At 37.1% G+C, this 16,105-nt stretch overlaps 1 protein-coding gene across 4 annotated transcripts in view; it reads right to left on the reverse strand.

The window, feature by feature from the left end:
* The window catches only part of LOC132184262 (protein FORGETTER 1), a 28,089-nt gene extending 12,974 nt beyond the window's left edge, over positions 1-15,115 (reverse strand). For all 4 annotated transcript variants that reach the window (XR_009440547.1, XM_059597823.1, XM_059597822.1 and 1 more), the window contains exons 1-17: positions 14,496-15,115; positions 8,539-8,604; positions 8,224-8,397; positions 8,012-8,142; positions 7,735-7,811; positions 6,677-6,858; positions 6,444-6,521; positions 5,845-5,977; positions 3,687-3,747; positions 3,535-3,616; positions 2,305-2,433; positions 2,031-2,174; positions 1,821-1,920; positions 1,610-1,741; positions 1,042-1,106; positions 798-970; positions 600-693 (exon numbers count right to left, since the gene is read on the reverse strand). Coding sequence is in view for 3 of the 4 variants with exons in the window: in XM_059597823.1 (XP_059453806.1) it covers positions 600-693; positions 798-970; positions 1,042-1,106; positions 1,610-1,741; positions 1,821-1,920; positions 2,031-2,174; positions 2,305-2,433; positions 3,535-3,616; positions 3,687-3,747; positions 5,845-5,977; positions 6,444-6,521; positions 6,677-6,858; positions 7,735-7,811; positions 8,012-8,142; positions 8,224-8,397; positions 8,539-8,604; positions 14,496-14,909 (2,235 nt within the window). In the remaining variant the exon portion in view is untranslated. The remainder of the gene's footprint in view (positions 1-599; positions 694-797; positions 971-1,041; positions 1,107-1,609; positions 1,742-1,820; positions 1,921-2,030; positions 2,175-2,304; positions 2,434-3,534; positions 3,617-3,686; positions 3,748-5,844; positions 5,978-6,443; positions 6,522-6,676; positions 6,859-7,734; positions 7,812-8,011; positions 8,143-8,223; positions 8,398-8,538; positions 8,605-14,495) is intronic.
* Between the last annotated feature and the right edge of the window lie 990 nt (positions 15,116-16,105).

Genomic DNA, 16,105 nt, shown 5'->3' on the forward strand with positions numbered 1-16,105 from the left:
GCTAAATCCCATCAGCCAACTACAAGCTATAGCACATGTCTGTAAAGGACATACACTATTAATTCTATTAATCTCTCCCATGACAAATATGATGCTCAAGAGCATAAAATTGGAAGATGTTCACCCCTAATGTTGCTGCATTCACTTATTTATTGTTACTAGGTTTGCCGATTCAAATCCCACTTCATAGGCCATCAACTTAAGAGACACAATACTCTTGTTAGCAAAGTCTTATTTTGATTTCTAAACAGTAGGTCATTCTGCATATTCAGTAACTCCAGCTGATAACAGTTCTAGTGCTACTGATGGAAGTCAAATAACTAACTACATCTGACAGACAGAAGCAAGTAACTATCTTCAGTTTTCACAGGTTTCCAAACCGCAAACATTAAGGTTCACTGCAGAGGTCATGAGCCAATAGGTCTTTATGTTAAGCCTACAACTATTCATCACCATGTGTTCAACTCAAATGCAAAAAGTTCTTGGATCTACCCTCCAGCAAAATATTGGGAAACTCTTGAAAAGCCCCGAGGTATGTAAATACATACCATACACTATAAACAAGTCATGAAAATGATAACATAGCAAATGAACACCACCTGATCGATAATGTCATCTAAAGGATTGTTTGGAAGATCCAAAGAACGAATTATCTCCAAAATTTTGGTCTTACGCTCCAGAGCCGCTTCATACCTAACACGTACAATTGCTTTTAGTAAGTAGTAACTTAAAAAACTACCACCACCACCCCAGACCCCCCTAAATCCCCCAAAGATGAACTGTTGGAATAGGAAAACCTCTTCAGAAGCTCAGCTAGATAGGCATCTCTTGCTTGAAGATATTCATCTGTTTTTTCCTTGCAAGAATGACATGACCAATCTCCGGTTACTATGTCTATGACAGGTGGGACTAAACAAGCAGGATGGAACAGTTGGCCACAACAGGAACATCGGAGCAATTTCTTACTTTCCTGCACAGAAGAATATGATCATTTAGTCACATATTGCAGACAAACCAGCTGCACACTCCAAACAAAATTACCTCTTCAGTATTGCAAATCTCGCAGATCTGAAACTCATCATCAGATTCAGTATGAGCAGAATCAGCTGCATTAATAAAACAGAAACTTAGTGATAAGAAAGCAGGTAGTTTAACAAGCTCAGAACTTTTGTCTCATTGGATAATATGCATCATCAAAAGCAGAAACGCCTAAAGAAAACTTTTTTTTTTTTTATATATATAACTAACAAAAAGAATACAAAAGAAATACTTAACCAAAAATGGAAAAAATATCAAAAAGTCATGTAAACATATTATGAACGATAATATTGATAAAGCCAACAATTGCTAGTAAATAGTCTAAAAGTGATGCACCCTATGAGGCTATGAAGACTATAGAGGAAGCTGCACTCATAACAAGGCAAAAAAAAAAAAAAAAAAAAAATCAGACATTTATTAAGGTGAAGATAAGGTAATGATGCACTGAATTTTCATATAAAATAGAAGTAAATAAAATCTGATTATGCAAAGCCCTTATACCACAGAAGAGAAGGTAGTTGAAAAAGAAAAATGCACCAGATCCTTCAGTGTCCAGTTTGAAGAAACTCACTTTCAGATTCTTCATCACTTTCACCATCACTTGCAGGTTTCCATTTTGCAACTTTCCTAACCCTCCCTTTTAAAGAGACACCAGGAGTTGCTGAGTGCCTTTTCCGTTGAAGCTCCTTAACACTTTCCTCTCCTTTAAAATCAGAAGTGAACCTCAGTTATAGGTGTATGATAAAGGAACAAACAATCCAGTATATAAACAGACTACATGCCTGGCAGTGGTTCAGGCTTTTCTGGCAGAGGATAATTTTCCTCCACAAACTTTAGCAAGAGTTCTCGAGGCCCAGAAATAAAATCATCAAGTTCAAGACCCTATTCAAGATAAGGAATTAAAAAGAATTCAAAAATGAATATTAAACCATCCAAACACCATAGAAAATATAGTATATGCATAGACCAAATACAAAACCATAGAAACGCACATATTTTGTCACAGCTTCCTCAGTCCTGGCCTCTCCAGTACTCTGAAGGCCAATCACCACACACTTATCTTTCATCAATGCTTGCTTAGCTAGTCTTACAGTAGCAGGCACCTTAGCTGACATACACATATGTCTAAAGAAACGCTACAACAGCACATGGAGAAAAGAAATAGCAACTAAATGATTGAAGAAAGAAAACTTAAAAAAAAAAAAAATGAATGCCAAAAATGTTAACCATGTTAAACCGGTACCAATGACATAGAGGCCCATATACCTGATGGCTTGCCCAATATAATCGCCACAGCTGACTGCTATTAGGTTTCTCATTTGATAGAAATGCACTTGCTGACAGCAACTCCACACGTAACTCTGCCCAAAACTCTGCAGCTTTTTTGTACATTTCCTAAGGAAAAATAATTTAGGATAAGATACCACAAGAGATCTTCAGAAAAATCAATAGTAAAAAAAAAAAAATTAACTGCAAATTTGAAAAGAAAAAATAATAATAATAATAATAACTGCAAATTTGAAAAAAAAAAAAAAAAAAAAAAATGAGAGATGATGCTTTATGGAGTTTAAAGTACATTTCTAGGAGATATTGAATGTAGTCGTTAACAATGATCATTCACTAAAGATGAAGCAAAGCCAGCCGCTAAGCCGCAAAAAAGCATTCATATAACACAGGCACATCCAAATAGGAGCCAGTAGTTCTCAGCCCTTAAGCTAAAACAGGACAATTAGCACAATCTCTGTTACACAGTAATAATCTCTCTCTCTCTCTCTCTCTATATATATATTGATTGCTAACAGATATACATATATATATACACACACACACACAAACAGTGTGAGCATGTGTTATATAAACTTGTATCTGCATGAATTCTGCCTCATAAGTTCGGCTGGCCAACTTTCTGATCCTCCAGCATTTATTTAAATAGAGTGCAACTTCCAGGTATGGTCTAACCAATAAACAATGTCCAAAATATATATATATATATATATATATATATATATATTGATTGCTAACAAATATATATATATATATATACACACACACACATACAAATAGTGTGAGCATGTGTTATATAAACTTGTATCTGCATGAATTTTGCCTCATAAGTTCGGCTGGTGAACTCTCTGATCCTCCAGCATTTATTTAAATAGAGTGCAACTTCCAGGTATGGTCTAACCAATAAACAATGTCCTCAATTATTTGAAGAGAGGAGGGGGAGGGGGGGAGTGTGTGGGGGTGCGGGGAACAACGTCATGGACAATCACCAAATTAAACCCCACCCAGGAGCAACAGAACGATCTAAGCAATTTTACTGAGAATGACCAACTTAATTTTCATTAAGAAAAAGCAGAAAACAGAGATTATGAAGCATGCGTGCGTCAAATTATTACCATTGCTTGTAGTGGCAATACATACATACCAACTATAATAACTAGAAAGGATTTGGTTTTAATGCAGTGTCAATATAGCAAAGCAAGTGCCTCATACCATCATTTCAGCTTCTAATGGTGCTTCAACAACTTCAAATTCTGCACCTTTGTAGCTAAGTGTACGACATACATACATTCCCCTGGCATGTGGAGAATATGATTTAGAAAAATAAAATATTTTACTTAAATCAATTTTACACAAATATTAACCTTGCTTTCATGTCCATGGCAACAAGTTCCAGCGCTCCAACACCCCCTTTTTCAAGAGCACCTGCAAATAATTTTTTGTTAGAAATTGCTCAGCTAAAATTTTAATAATTTAGGAAGGAAAGTTTTTTGATAAGCAATTTAAAAAGGAAATTAACAAAGTGATGTAAAAATAACATGAGGGGGGAATGGGGCAAAAAGAGTAAGTAAAATTAACAAAGTGATGTAAAAATAACATGAGGGGGGAATGGGGCAAAGAGAGTAAGTAAAATTAACAAAGTGATGTAAAAATAACATGAGGGGGGAATGGGGCAAAGAGAGTAAGCAAATTTTTTGATAAGTGAGTAAGCAAATTGTATGAATAGCAACCATTTACCAAGAATGAAATATGATTTACCTTCAACATTAAAAAAATTAAATGAATTAATGCATGAGTGTTTGTGAGTTTATGGTTCTGCATGCATGCATACATTTATCTACATGCAATGAACAGCTCTTTCAACTAAAGCCATGAATTTGAAAATTACACTGCAATCACAATTTTCACTTGAGCAGTTAATTTTCTGGCAATTAAAAATATGAAACTATAGAAAAGGAAAGAGTGTCGCTGCAGTTAGCACAAGAGATGAGACAAAGTGGAAATTCAAGAAGATTGCATGATTAAATAGAATTAACATTACTTATCAAAAAAATATATATATAGCATTAGCAAAAACTACAGCATATTTGATAATTTAACCCACAAGCATGAAGTAAGCATATTTCAGATCATCTTTTAGTATTCCAAATATGTCATATCACCATCATATTCTAGCCATATGCTTTATCCTTATTCACGCTTTAAGAGTTGGCCATGTGAAGGTCCGTCGCTGACACCATTAAATTCTATATCTGAGCCTCACTAAGCTTCAAGCTCAAAGCATGCCTAGGAGCTTGGAACAAGTTGAGAATTCAATTTGGTCGAGAAACCTAAAGAAAGAAGGTGCATAGGGAAACAAAAGAAAATAAAAGGGGAGAGAGAGAGGGGAGGGGCAGGGGGGGGGGGGGCAGTATAAAGAGAAATGATAGGACAAATAGGAAGGGCAATTACACATAGCACTTTAGGCACATATCCTTACAAGTAGCTCTGATAATGGTGATAACCTATCAAATGCTTCATAAGGTAAACTGGTGAAGCAATCAGTAGGCCACACAAGTAGTGGTTGATTTGTGGAAGCTCAAATTGATGCCTGAAATTTATAGCCTTTCTCCTTGGCAAACATCAATGGGCATTGTGAAGAGGAAAACAATAAAAGAGAGTTCAAGACTCAAATAGCATTGATGCAAAATCAAGGAGGCCTATGGAAAAGACAACTTAAGAAGGACAGGGCACCATGGCTCTTATTGTGAATGTGTTTTGGGAGGGGTATTTTTTGTTTTTGATTTGAAAAAGTGTTTTAATGTGACATAAAGGTGAACCGTTTTTGAGTTTTTAGAAGTGTTTTATGTTTTGGTAGTTTGTTAATGTTTTTGTTTTGAGAATAGAAAGCAAAAGATAGAAGACAAGAATTTTTTAACAAACGGAGTCCATGTCTGCATTGTGGATTAAAGTACATGCACTAATCTCTATACAAATCATCATTACATATTATAAAAGGAATCAATTTAATTTTATGCCCGGAGAGGCATAAAATGGTGAGGGAATAAAAGCCTCAATGCAGATTTTCCTGAATTTTTTAAAATGGCGAGGGAATATGCAAAGAGGACCAAACTGTGAGTGGCAACAGGCTCAATCATTCAAAACAAGATAAGAGATGCAATATGTCAACAATTAACTATGGATGTAAGATAACTGAACTAAAGCAGCATCATAATCTAGTAAACTCTTTATTTTTCCTGTTCACTTTTAATATAAGTAATCAACTAAATTCTCCTTTGACGAATAGTTATAGTGATTTCCTTGTTGTTTTTGCTACTTCTAGTTAGGTTTTTCCTTTTGTATACTTCCTATGTATTCAGGGGCGCCTTACGCTTTTAATGATATTTGTCAAATACTTATCAAAAAAAACTTGTTTCATTGACATAAGATATATTAGAGAAAAAAATAAAATAAAAATAAATTGCACAACTGTAACAAGGAAAAAATAGCATTTAGTGAAACCCCCCCAAAAAAAAAACTCACCTAGAAAATCACGAAAATCTAGGAAACAGGTACCAGCTCCCCAAAGACCAAGGCGGACCATATAACCCATATTGCGTGGTTCAGATGCACCAGTTGCTGAGCAATAAACAACACGAGCTTCAGGAAGTCGAGCCTGTGATTTTCAAAAAGTTTGAACATTAAGAGTTAGGGAAAACCTAATTAAACAATTATCTTCCCTTCTACAACAATAGTAGCATATTCTATCATCTTCGGTTAATATCTTTTCTATGGAGCATCATCTAACACAAGCTAAGGTTTTTTAATTTTTTTAATTGTTACTTTTTCTGTGTGCCAGTAGCTTGAGCCAACGAAAGATAATAGCTAACTTAAGAAAAGAGAAGAAACTCCCCAAACTTAAAATATATATATATATATATACACGTCTATGTGTGTGTATATATCTTTAAAATCACTCCACTGCAACACCCATGGCAAATACCATACGAGATAAGTATAAGAATACCAAAGGCTCTAAAATAAAAGTTGACAATCTCAGAAAGATGACTCAGAGAGAGAGAGAGAGAGAGGAACCTTCTAGGCAAACAAGTGTTTACTATGTCCAGTTTTTAAGGACAAACCTGTATCTCAAGAACAGCTTCACCCGTTCGTGTTGGCTGACTTCCAGCTTCAGGTACCAAATTCTTGGCTTTGTGGCACTACAATGAAGCCATTGACCCTTAGCAATGAAAGATAGAAGAAAATATTGAAACCTTGGAACAATTAATTGCATCAGTTATACAAAAAAAAAAAAAAAATTACGCTAGAAGTATCGAGTCCCATTAGAAAACCCTTCTGAATTGAAGACTAGTACCTCATCAAATATGACAAGAGCATCAAATCCTGATCCACACCACTGCACAAGCTGCTGCAGACGAGACCGACCTTTCTCAGAAGATGCTATTAGGCTGCTGTATGTTAAGAACACAACTCCCTCCCTGACCCCAACGGACTTTGAATCAAGCTTAGAATAAGGCAGCTTGTTCAAAGCATGCACTGTACACAATAATATATACATTTTAGAAACATATAGCACACCAGGCAAGGAATAACGGCAACAATCCCATTGACATTTCTAAAATCCACACAACTGGCAACCCAAAGCTATATTTAAGCAGCTAGCATGGCATTGTGCCCTACAAGTGCTTCTCTAATATTCTTCTTCGTGTTGTTTTAACAAATTGAACCATACATACACATGAAGAGTTAAACCATGCAACGTCACATCTACAAATAAGGAGGTAACCATATACAAAGTAAATAAGGGAAAAACTTAAAATCCTGAAAAATACCAAGAAATCATGCAAGCAAGGGGCTCTCTTTTTTTTTCTTTTCTTTTTTTTTTTTTTGTAAAACAAATAGATAAATATTCTAACTGTTAAAATATTGATTAAATGATTAGATTTACCCATTCTTATCAACTTAAACTATTGGGATAAGTAGTGATTTAACATGGTATCAAAGCCAAGGGTCTTGAGTTCGAACCCTGACTCCACAGTTTACCTCTCATTTCAATTAAATATTTTACATGTTATGTCTCACTTATTACAGGGAAAGTTTGAGCCCACACATGAGGAGAAGTGAAAAATATTGATTATATGATTAAATTTACTCATTCTTATCAGTTTAAGCTTTTGAGATAACTGATGATTGTTACAACTGATTTGCGAACGTCACATCACATCTCTATCTTTTCTAATCCTTTCAATCCCCACCCTCCATCCTCCAAAATTACATAGTGTAACGCAAGTCTAGAGTAAAGCATTTTTCAGAATTATAATACTCCAGCGAGAATATTTTACCGTCGAAAATAACCAAATTATTTTCATATAATTTATTTTCTAAGATAACTATAATTTAAGGCTTTTTAACCTTCAATACAAGTTGCTCCCACATCATCCAAGTCTCTTCTTGCATCAAACTTTAAGTCTGAACCAACAGAAATCCACCTGTGTAAGATCATTAAAAATGGAAGAAAAAGAATTACAAAACACGAGTTAAAATACATAACAAGTACTGCCAGCAGTATATGCAGTTATCATAGTTTAAAAGGAACAATTAAAATCAAGTAGACATTCCCCCAAAACAATCAAAATAAAAGTTGATAAGCAAAAATACATGCACACAGAGATTGTAACTGAAAACTTACAAGGCTTTCCTCCTACCATGGTGCCAATTCTCCCATATCAATCCTGCAATTGTTCGACCTTTACCCACACCGGCTCCATCTCCAACAAAGAATCCTGCCCTAGCACCACTGGGAAGGTGATGGAGGTGTCTCTGTCATGGAAATTCACATTATCTTACAAGAAAAGGAGCAGAGGAAGAATTATCAACCACAAGTTTGGTCATAAAAGCAACCTGACAGGCATAAACCAATGTCTCAATTTGCAAACATGACAAAGCATTGGAACTTTCCAAGTCATCCTTAATTTTTAGATCATAAGTTGGTTCAGGTGGCTGCACTGCAGATAAGGAGGATGTCTCCACAATGGGATCTGGATGGAGAGGTCCAATAGATAGTTTTGGAGGGCGCTGCAAAAAGAACCACAAAAAAATCATCTGAAATCCTGGTTCCAAAGCTTAAAATAAAAATTCATAAGGCACCACGAGAAAAGAGAGAAAATCCCAAAATAGCACTTCAAATTATGAAGTCTAGAAAAGCAAAACACTCACATAGTCTGTAAATGTCTCTCCCACCATGCCACCTTCATCTTCTTCTCGCTCTACTTCAATAGCTACCTGAAAAAATACAATGTTTTTTGGAGCACAGAAGTATAGATGTGAGGAAACTAATAGGAATTTAGACTAAAATACAATCAGAAAAAATATGTCAGCCAAGCAATGTACTTGAGTTTCACAAAAAAAACAGAAATCAGCAGAAGTGTCCACTGCAAACATGAAACTTTAAAGACTCCTCATGAACAACAGAAAAGGCAAGTGATGAAAGCACCTATCAGATGGACTCTATTTCTCTTTTTCTAACAAGTAAAGTTGCATATCAAAAGCGCAAAGGGGTGCAACCATAGTACACAGGAAGTATAGAAGAGAACGTAGGAAAAAAGAAAGAGAAAAAAGACCCCCAATAAAGAACCCTTAAACCCAACGAAGCCCTAAACCCACAAAACAAACCCCTACACCCCAAAGAAGTCCTAAACCCGCAAAGCAGTCCCCCCTTTACACCGACTAGAGCCACTGCCTCTAGCATCAAAAGTAAGGGAGCATTCCAAATTTTTAAGCTCCCTCTTGCCCTTAGGTTTAGAAGCAGAGACCCCATCTTCAAGAAACCAACCCTCTTCAATGACAGAAAAAAGATCCGCACGTCTTTTCTCGTCGCCCCCAAAAGACAACCCCCTAACGGGAACGGCTCCCATCGCACTAAGCACAAACTCTGAAAAACCCTCAACCCCCACCTCACCATTCTCTCCATCCCCTGTCGCAGATCAAAGACAGACCAAAAAAAAAAAGAAAAATTATATATATATATATCCTGAAAATGATCAATGCTATTTATCAGACAAACTTAAAGCCACATCATTCCTATCCATTTGTTAATCTAGGCAACAAATAATAACCAACACTAAAATCCACCAAAAAAAATCTTCCCCAAAAAGTTCCCATGCACACTTTTCAAAGAAGACACAATTTTTTTTTTTTTTTTTTTTTTGATAAGTAATGCATTTTATTAAAAAGCGTAAGGCACCCATAAGTACACAGGCAGTATACACAAGAGGCTCCAAACGAGCAAGAAACCCAAACCCTTAACTCGGAGCCCTCAAACCCATACCCAAAACCCACAAAACAACAAAACCCCCCAAGGCACTCAACACTAGAAAGGTGTCTTGCCTTTTCCCCTGCTTAGAGGATGCTCCCTTAGCATCATAGTTGATGGAGCATTCTAGATTTAGAAACTCCCTTCTACCCTTCACCTTCCTAGGAGTAATCTCTAAAAAGGTATCGATCCCCTCACACGGATTCCCCATCAAAGCCCAATCCAAACAGGTGGCAGGGGAAAATCACCCAAAGAGTAAGGAAAAACTCCATCTTCCTCGCCCCAACAATCTTTGTCTTCCCCACCCCAACAATCTCTGTCTTCCCCACCCCAAAAGTCTCCGTCCTCCTCTTCGCTATCCCCCAACTCCGAAGGAACTAACCAAACCTGTCATCGCACCAGAAGCCAGGCGGGGCACGGAACAATGACACTATTCGGTGATCATGCTGTCATTCATTTTCAAAAATCTTACAATTGTAGCGCTGCACGGGTTTAGAGGTCAGCAAAGACAAGGGCCCCAAATAAATAGCCCGAAGCCATGAAAGATGCAATTTGTAAAAATGAAATTTAATATATTCTTTATTTTGATGCCAAAAGATATTCCACAAGAAGGGCAAGCCTACCGTCAGATACATTAGTTCATAAAGGAAAGAGAGGAACATATTCTCAAAAGATGATGTTCCTTAGAATACTTTCTTGATACATTCCCTTATTGAGAAGTATTTCAAAGGAGTAAAGCATCCATCATATATGTATTTTACTTTACATTCTAGTCTGCCGAAAGCACAGAACAAGAAGTAAAGGTACAGTTCAAAAGAAAAGTTTTCAGCCATATCTCAATGTCCTAATACATCTTGCACTTGTATTTCTGGCAAGAATGTCCACTCATAGTGTTAATCTGTACATTGAGGACATATCCAATAACATATGGGTTAGGCTGGTATGTGGAATTTATTACTAAAATATTAAGGTGCATATTGTTAACTTTGTAGGACACATAAATCACTTAAGGTGCATGATCACATTGTTAACTTTGTAGGATACATAAATCACTTAACTATAACCCGCATATAAGAACAAGTTTATGGATACACCATTATGGTGATCTACAAAGTGCTCCCCAAACTTTAGTCATGACTTCTAACTTAACCAAATCCCAAAAACGATTTGCTAATGATTTCCTCAATAAAGAAGAATTTTATTCACGAACACCTCAAGATTTGGGATGTTTGCATCCAGAGCTAGGTTTCTGAACCCACATTTATTCTTCTGCACCTCTCGATTAGATGCTAGTGGTTTGGAGAGAGACAAAAATTCACAAGGTATCAAACCTATTATTTTTCCTTCGCCCTTTATTATTAATCTTGGTTCTTCTCTTTGCCTCACACAATGTTGAGTTTTGAATACGAATAAATAAACAATAAAATATATAGAAAAAATTTCACTTAACCCCTCTGAACTTTTATCACTTTTGCAATGTCCCCCCAAAATTCAAAAACTCTCAATTTAGTGTATCAAACTTTTAATTTTTTGCAATATCACCTCAATTATTAATCTTGGTTCTTCTCTTTGCCTCACACTATGTTGAGTTTTGAATACGAATAAATAAACAAGAAAATATATAGAAAAAACTTTACTTAACCCCCTTAAACTTTTATCACTTTTGCAATGTCCCTCAAGGTTCAAAAACTCTCAATTTAATGTATTGAACTTTTAATTTTTTGCAATGTCACCCTCTATCACGATTTTACACAAAATCCTAACATGGGAGGTGTAAAATTTCCAAAATACTCTCATTTAAAAAAAATTAAATTAAATTAAAAAAATAAAATAAAAAGAATGGTCTTGTGACCCATGGATCACAAGGTGACCCAACACGAATCACTTTTTTAAAAATTTAATTAAGGGTAAATTTGAAATTTTATAAAATTTTTTTAGGGTATAAAAGGTCATTTCACCCCTTTTTCCATTTGATTTAACACCAGACCCTAATAGATGGGTGACATTGCAAAAACAAAAAACAAAAATTGACGAGTAATAACTAGTCTTTTTAAAATGTAAGGCGTCCCTAAGCATACAGAAAGTATACAACAAGGACACCAAAATAGGAAAAAACAAAAGAAAGGAGGAAAAACCCAAAAACAGAAGGAACCCCCGATGCCCCAACAAAAACCAGCCCTCAAAACCCTAGGCTATACTACATCACAACACAAGCCCTCTTGCCTTTGCCCCGGCTAGAACCAAAACCCCTAGCCCTCTTGACATTGAGATTTTTTGAACTTCGGAAGAGACATTGTAAAAGTGATGGAAGTTCAAGGGAATTAAGCGAAGTTTCCCCCTAGCCCTCTTGACATTGAGATTTTTTGAACTTCGGAAGAGACATTGTAAAAGTGATGGAAGTTCAAGGGAATTAAGCGAAGTTTCCCCCTAGCCCTCTTGACATTGAGATTTTTTGAACTTCGGAAGAGACATTGTAAAAGTGATGGAAGTTCAAGGGAATTAAGCGAAGTTTCCCCAAATATATAAATAGCATGAGTGCCCTATCCTAGCAAATAACATCCTTTGATAGACATCCCCTTTCCTTTTTTGATAAGTAATGTTTCATATATCAAAAGTGCAGAGGGGTGCAACCCTAGTACACAGGAAGTATACAAGAGAACGCCTTAAAAGGTGAAGAAAAGAGGGAGAAGAGAAGAAAATAAGAAAGTCAAAAAAACTAAAGAAGAAAGAAAGCCCTCCCACCCGAGACCCAACAGAGAAAGAAAGCCCAACAAAAAATCCCTCACGACACCATAAACACTGAGACAATAGGCCTCCCACCCGATACCCAAAAGGAGGCTCAGCGTTGCCGCCCTTGCGCTTTGCCTTTCCCTCGCCGATTGGAAGTAATATCATCGCCATAGTTAACTGAGCTCTTCAAGTTGAGCAGCTCCCTAGTGCCTTTATACTACGCCCGAGCAACTTTTACTTCCTACATTTCACAATTGGTAACAACACCCTATTTTGTACCATAAAGCAACCAAAAGTACCCTAAGGAGAGTGGGACTTCATTGATAATCAATTTCTTTAATTTTGTAATGTCCCATAAGCAAGCCTGGGGCGGTGAAGATTAGTATAAAAAAATGGTATAAATAGAAAAACATATTAAGAGAAGTGCATGGGAAGGAGTTTTAAAATTTCTAAACAAAAGAGAGGATCAATTGTTCAAAGAGTAATTTCTTCAGGGTGGGGTATTCAGCTAAAGTGAGACGGGAATGTGAAGACAAGTTTTGGTGGGTTCCCTCCAAAAGAGGTTCATTTGTTGTTAGATCCTTTTACAATGTCTTGATTTGCATAGATGGCTCTCATTTCCCTTGGAATAGTGTTTGGCGGACGAAAGTTCCTTTGAAGGTGGCTTTTTTTGCTTGATCAGCGACCCTAGGTAAGATCCTTACCATAGACAACTTGAGGAAACGGCATGCCATCGTGGTTGATAGGTATTGTATGTGTAAAATGAATGGAGAGTTTGTGAACCATCTTCTTCTCCATTGTGAGGTTATCGGGGCTTTATGGGATGTTTTCTTCAGTCGATTCGGGCTGTCTTAGGTTATACCTAGACGAGTAGTCAACTTATACGCATGTTGCTGAACTTCCGGTAGGGCTCGGAGTGCTTATGTGCGGAAGATGGTACCTTCATGTCTGTTGTGATATCTATAGAGGGAAAGAAATGACAGAAGTTTTGAGGACTATGACAGGCCTTTGAAGGAGATTAAAGCTTCATTTTTCTATACTTTGTATCTTTGGATAGTTTCTTTTTTTTCTCCTGTAGGGATTAGTTATCATGATTTTCTTCTTCTATGTAGGTGTTTTCTCATGTCTACTTCATGTGTACCAAGGGGCACCTTACGCTTTTAATAATTTCTTGATTACTATTCGAGAAAAAAATAAATTGTTAAGAGAGCCACCAAACTGCTAATAGCTTTCTATTTTTGGGGAGATTACTTGTATTTACTCGTAAGGGTATCCAGCTTATCAACGAAGACGTATATGAACAGCGGTCATGATTGGAAGAGTGCCTTGAAAGCCATTCATATACTAAGAGCAAGTTTGGTACACGGAATGGTTACTCCTTTAGGAATAGGAATGGATATTACTAGGAATGGGTCCACCCCTGACAATGCTTTGGAGGTGGCCGCAACCACCCCCGAGCATCAGGGGTTCTCTTGGCCACCCATAGTGTTCCATAGAATATTATATAAATTTTGGGTTTGAAAAAAAAAAAAAAAATGTGGGTTTTTCGAAAAACACATTATGTTGCTCTAGGAATAGCTACTCCTTTAATTTTTTAGATGAATACATATTCCTCTATTTAGGAGATTAGACATTCCCATGGAAATGGCTATTATCAGAAACAGTGTGCATCCAAACAAAGATAGGAATAGTCATTCTATTTCAAGAGTCTATTCCGCATACCAAACATTCCCTCAGTCGAATTTGTATTGCCGCTCATTTTTTTTCAAGTGGTGACCATAGATGAATAAATTGCAAAGCATATATATAACATATCAATTACAATTCATTTGCATATCAAATAAAAATCTAAACGATTCCACGCTGCAGCTGCCTCATATCCATCAATATGACTCAGCATTATCAACACTCCAAGGAAGTGCCCGACAACCATGAATGTAATACCAATCATTTAGCAATACCATTGATGGCACTAGGCGCAGTGGCTCCACAATTATACTTGTGGTTTGTTAGTAACTAAAGTCAGTCTCCAAATAAAAAACCCAATTCCCAAGCAATAAAATCAAATTAAATTACATTAAAACGAATGAGAAAGAAAAGGCACGGTTGGGAAATGGATCGAAAAGCAAACCTCGTTTTCTTCCTCGGGAGGCGGGCGGGGAGGGAACAACTGCTTTAGCTTGGATAAATCGACGGCAAGGTCAACGCCGCACTGAGGACAGGCGAACCTTGCCAGACCATGGGGCACATTGAGGATGGCCTTGCAGTGCGCGCAGGGGACCTGGATCTTCGTGGGATCGATTCCGTGGGCAGGCACGTTCTGCTGCGACGACGCTAGCGAAGGCGGTGGCGGAGGGGTAGCCACCTTCAATTGCACTCTCATAAGCTCCGGCGGCAGCATCTGGGGCAATTGGCAGGTGGGGCACACGAACTCCGTCAAACCCCCCGCCACTGTCAAGATCAGTTTGCAACCGGCGCACCGCACCTGAACCCCTCCACCACCGCTCGCGGCCTGCGTCGGCGGAGGCACCGATGGCTGACTCATTACTTTCTCGATCACTTGCTCGCTCACTAATGCTCGCTAGACAGACAAATAGATATATGTGTGGGAGTGTATGTATAGGTTAGGGCGCGAAGAGGGTTTGAGGGGTTTCTTCCTTGGCGCTTCGTCTCCCTCGCTTTCTCTCTCTCTCTCTCTCTCGCTCTCTCGCTTTTAGATTTTCCTTGGATTAATTTTTGATGAGGGCGAGAAATAAGGCATGATACGTTTGAAATGAATCATGTATAAGGCGTAACGGGGAGAGAGTACCAAGCTCAACACTAAATGCTCAGAATGGGCGCACGTGCAATTGGCACGTGATAATAACTGTTTAGTTCTATTTATATGCAATCATGTTTAAAGAGTGGTTCCTTTAATACTCAAAATTAGATAACCAAACATAGACATGATTTGTTGCTCAATTTATGTGAAAATACATATACTTAATCCTTAACTTGATACTAGTACAATAAATATATAATACACTCCACATGTGCGACACTTATGTGTTACACACTAATATGTTATACAAAATTTACTTGGTATAATAATAGGGAGGATGAATATTTTATGAAGGAAAGGCTTGATCGTGTAGTGGCTAACTCCAATTATTGTGAATTTTTCGGTGAGATTGATGTTTTTGTATTGGCAACTAGGAGCTCTGATCGCTCATAAACTATGTGTAGTTTGGAAGAAGACAGAAGGATGAATCAAAATCTTAAATTTGAAGTAAGCTTGATGGTCAATGTTGCCTGCCCAGTTGTGGTGCGGCAGGTTGCCTCTGTTTGGGGAGGTAGGGAGCATAAAGGAGATAAGCTATATATTGTTCAGAGCAAACTTTGTTGGAGATTGTGCCATAAATCCTAATAATTTTATATCTATGTTCCTTAAACATATAAAGTTCGAGTCAGTAAATGGAACTGACGCATTCTATTTTGAAAAAGACTATTACACATTGAATCTTGGTGATCTACTTTGATCAAATGAAGTGCTAACTTCAAATTGATGTGTAGGTATTAAGACCCTAAGGCACTGAACAAAAAAATTGTCTATTAAGAAAGATAATAACTCTTTAAAGACTACTTACAACTTTGATTCAAAATCCAGAGAGAATTGTGGACTCAAATATTGCATGCAGTTTACTTTGATGTATCAAAAGAGTGAGATGTATCATTGGTCGAAATAACCTTGATACGTTGGGT

Source organism: Corylus avellana, chromosome ca6, assembly GCF_901000735.1.
Source record: "Corylus avellana chromosome ca6, CavTom2PMs-1.0".
In the NCBI taxonomy this organism is placed as follows: Eukaryota; Viridiplantae; Streptophyta; class Magnoliopsida; order Fagales; family Betulaceae; genus Corylus; species Corylus avellana.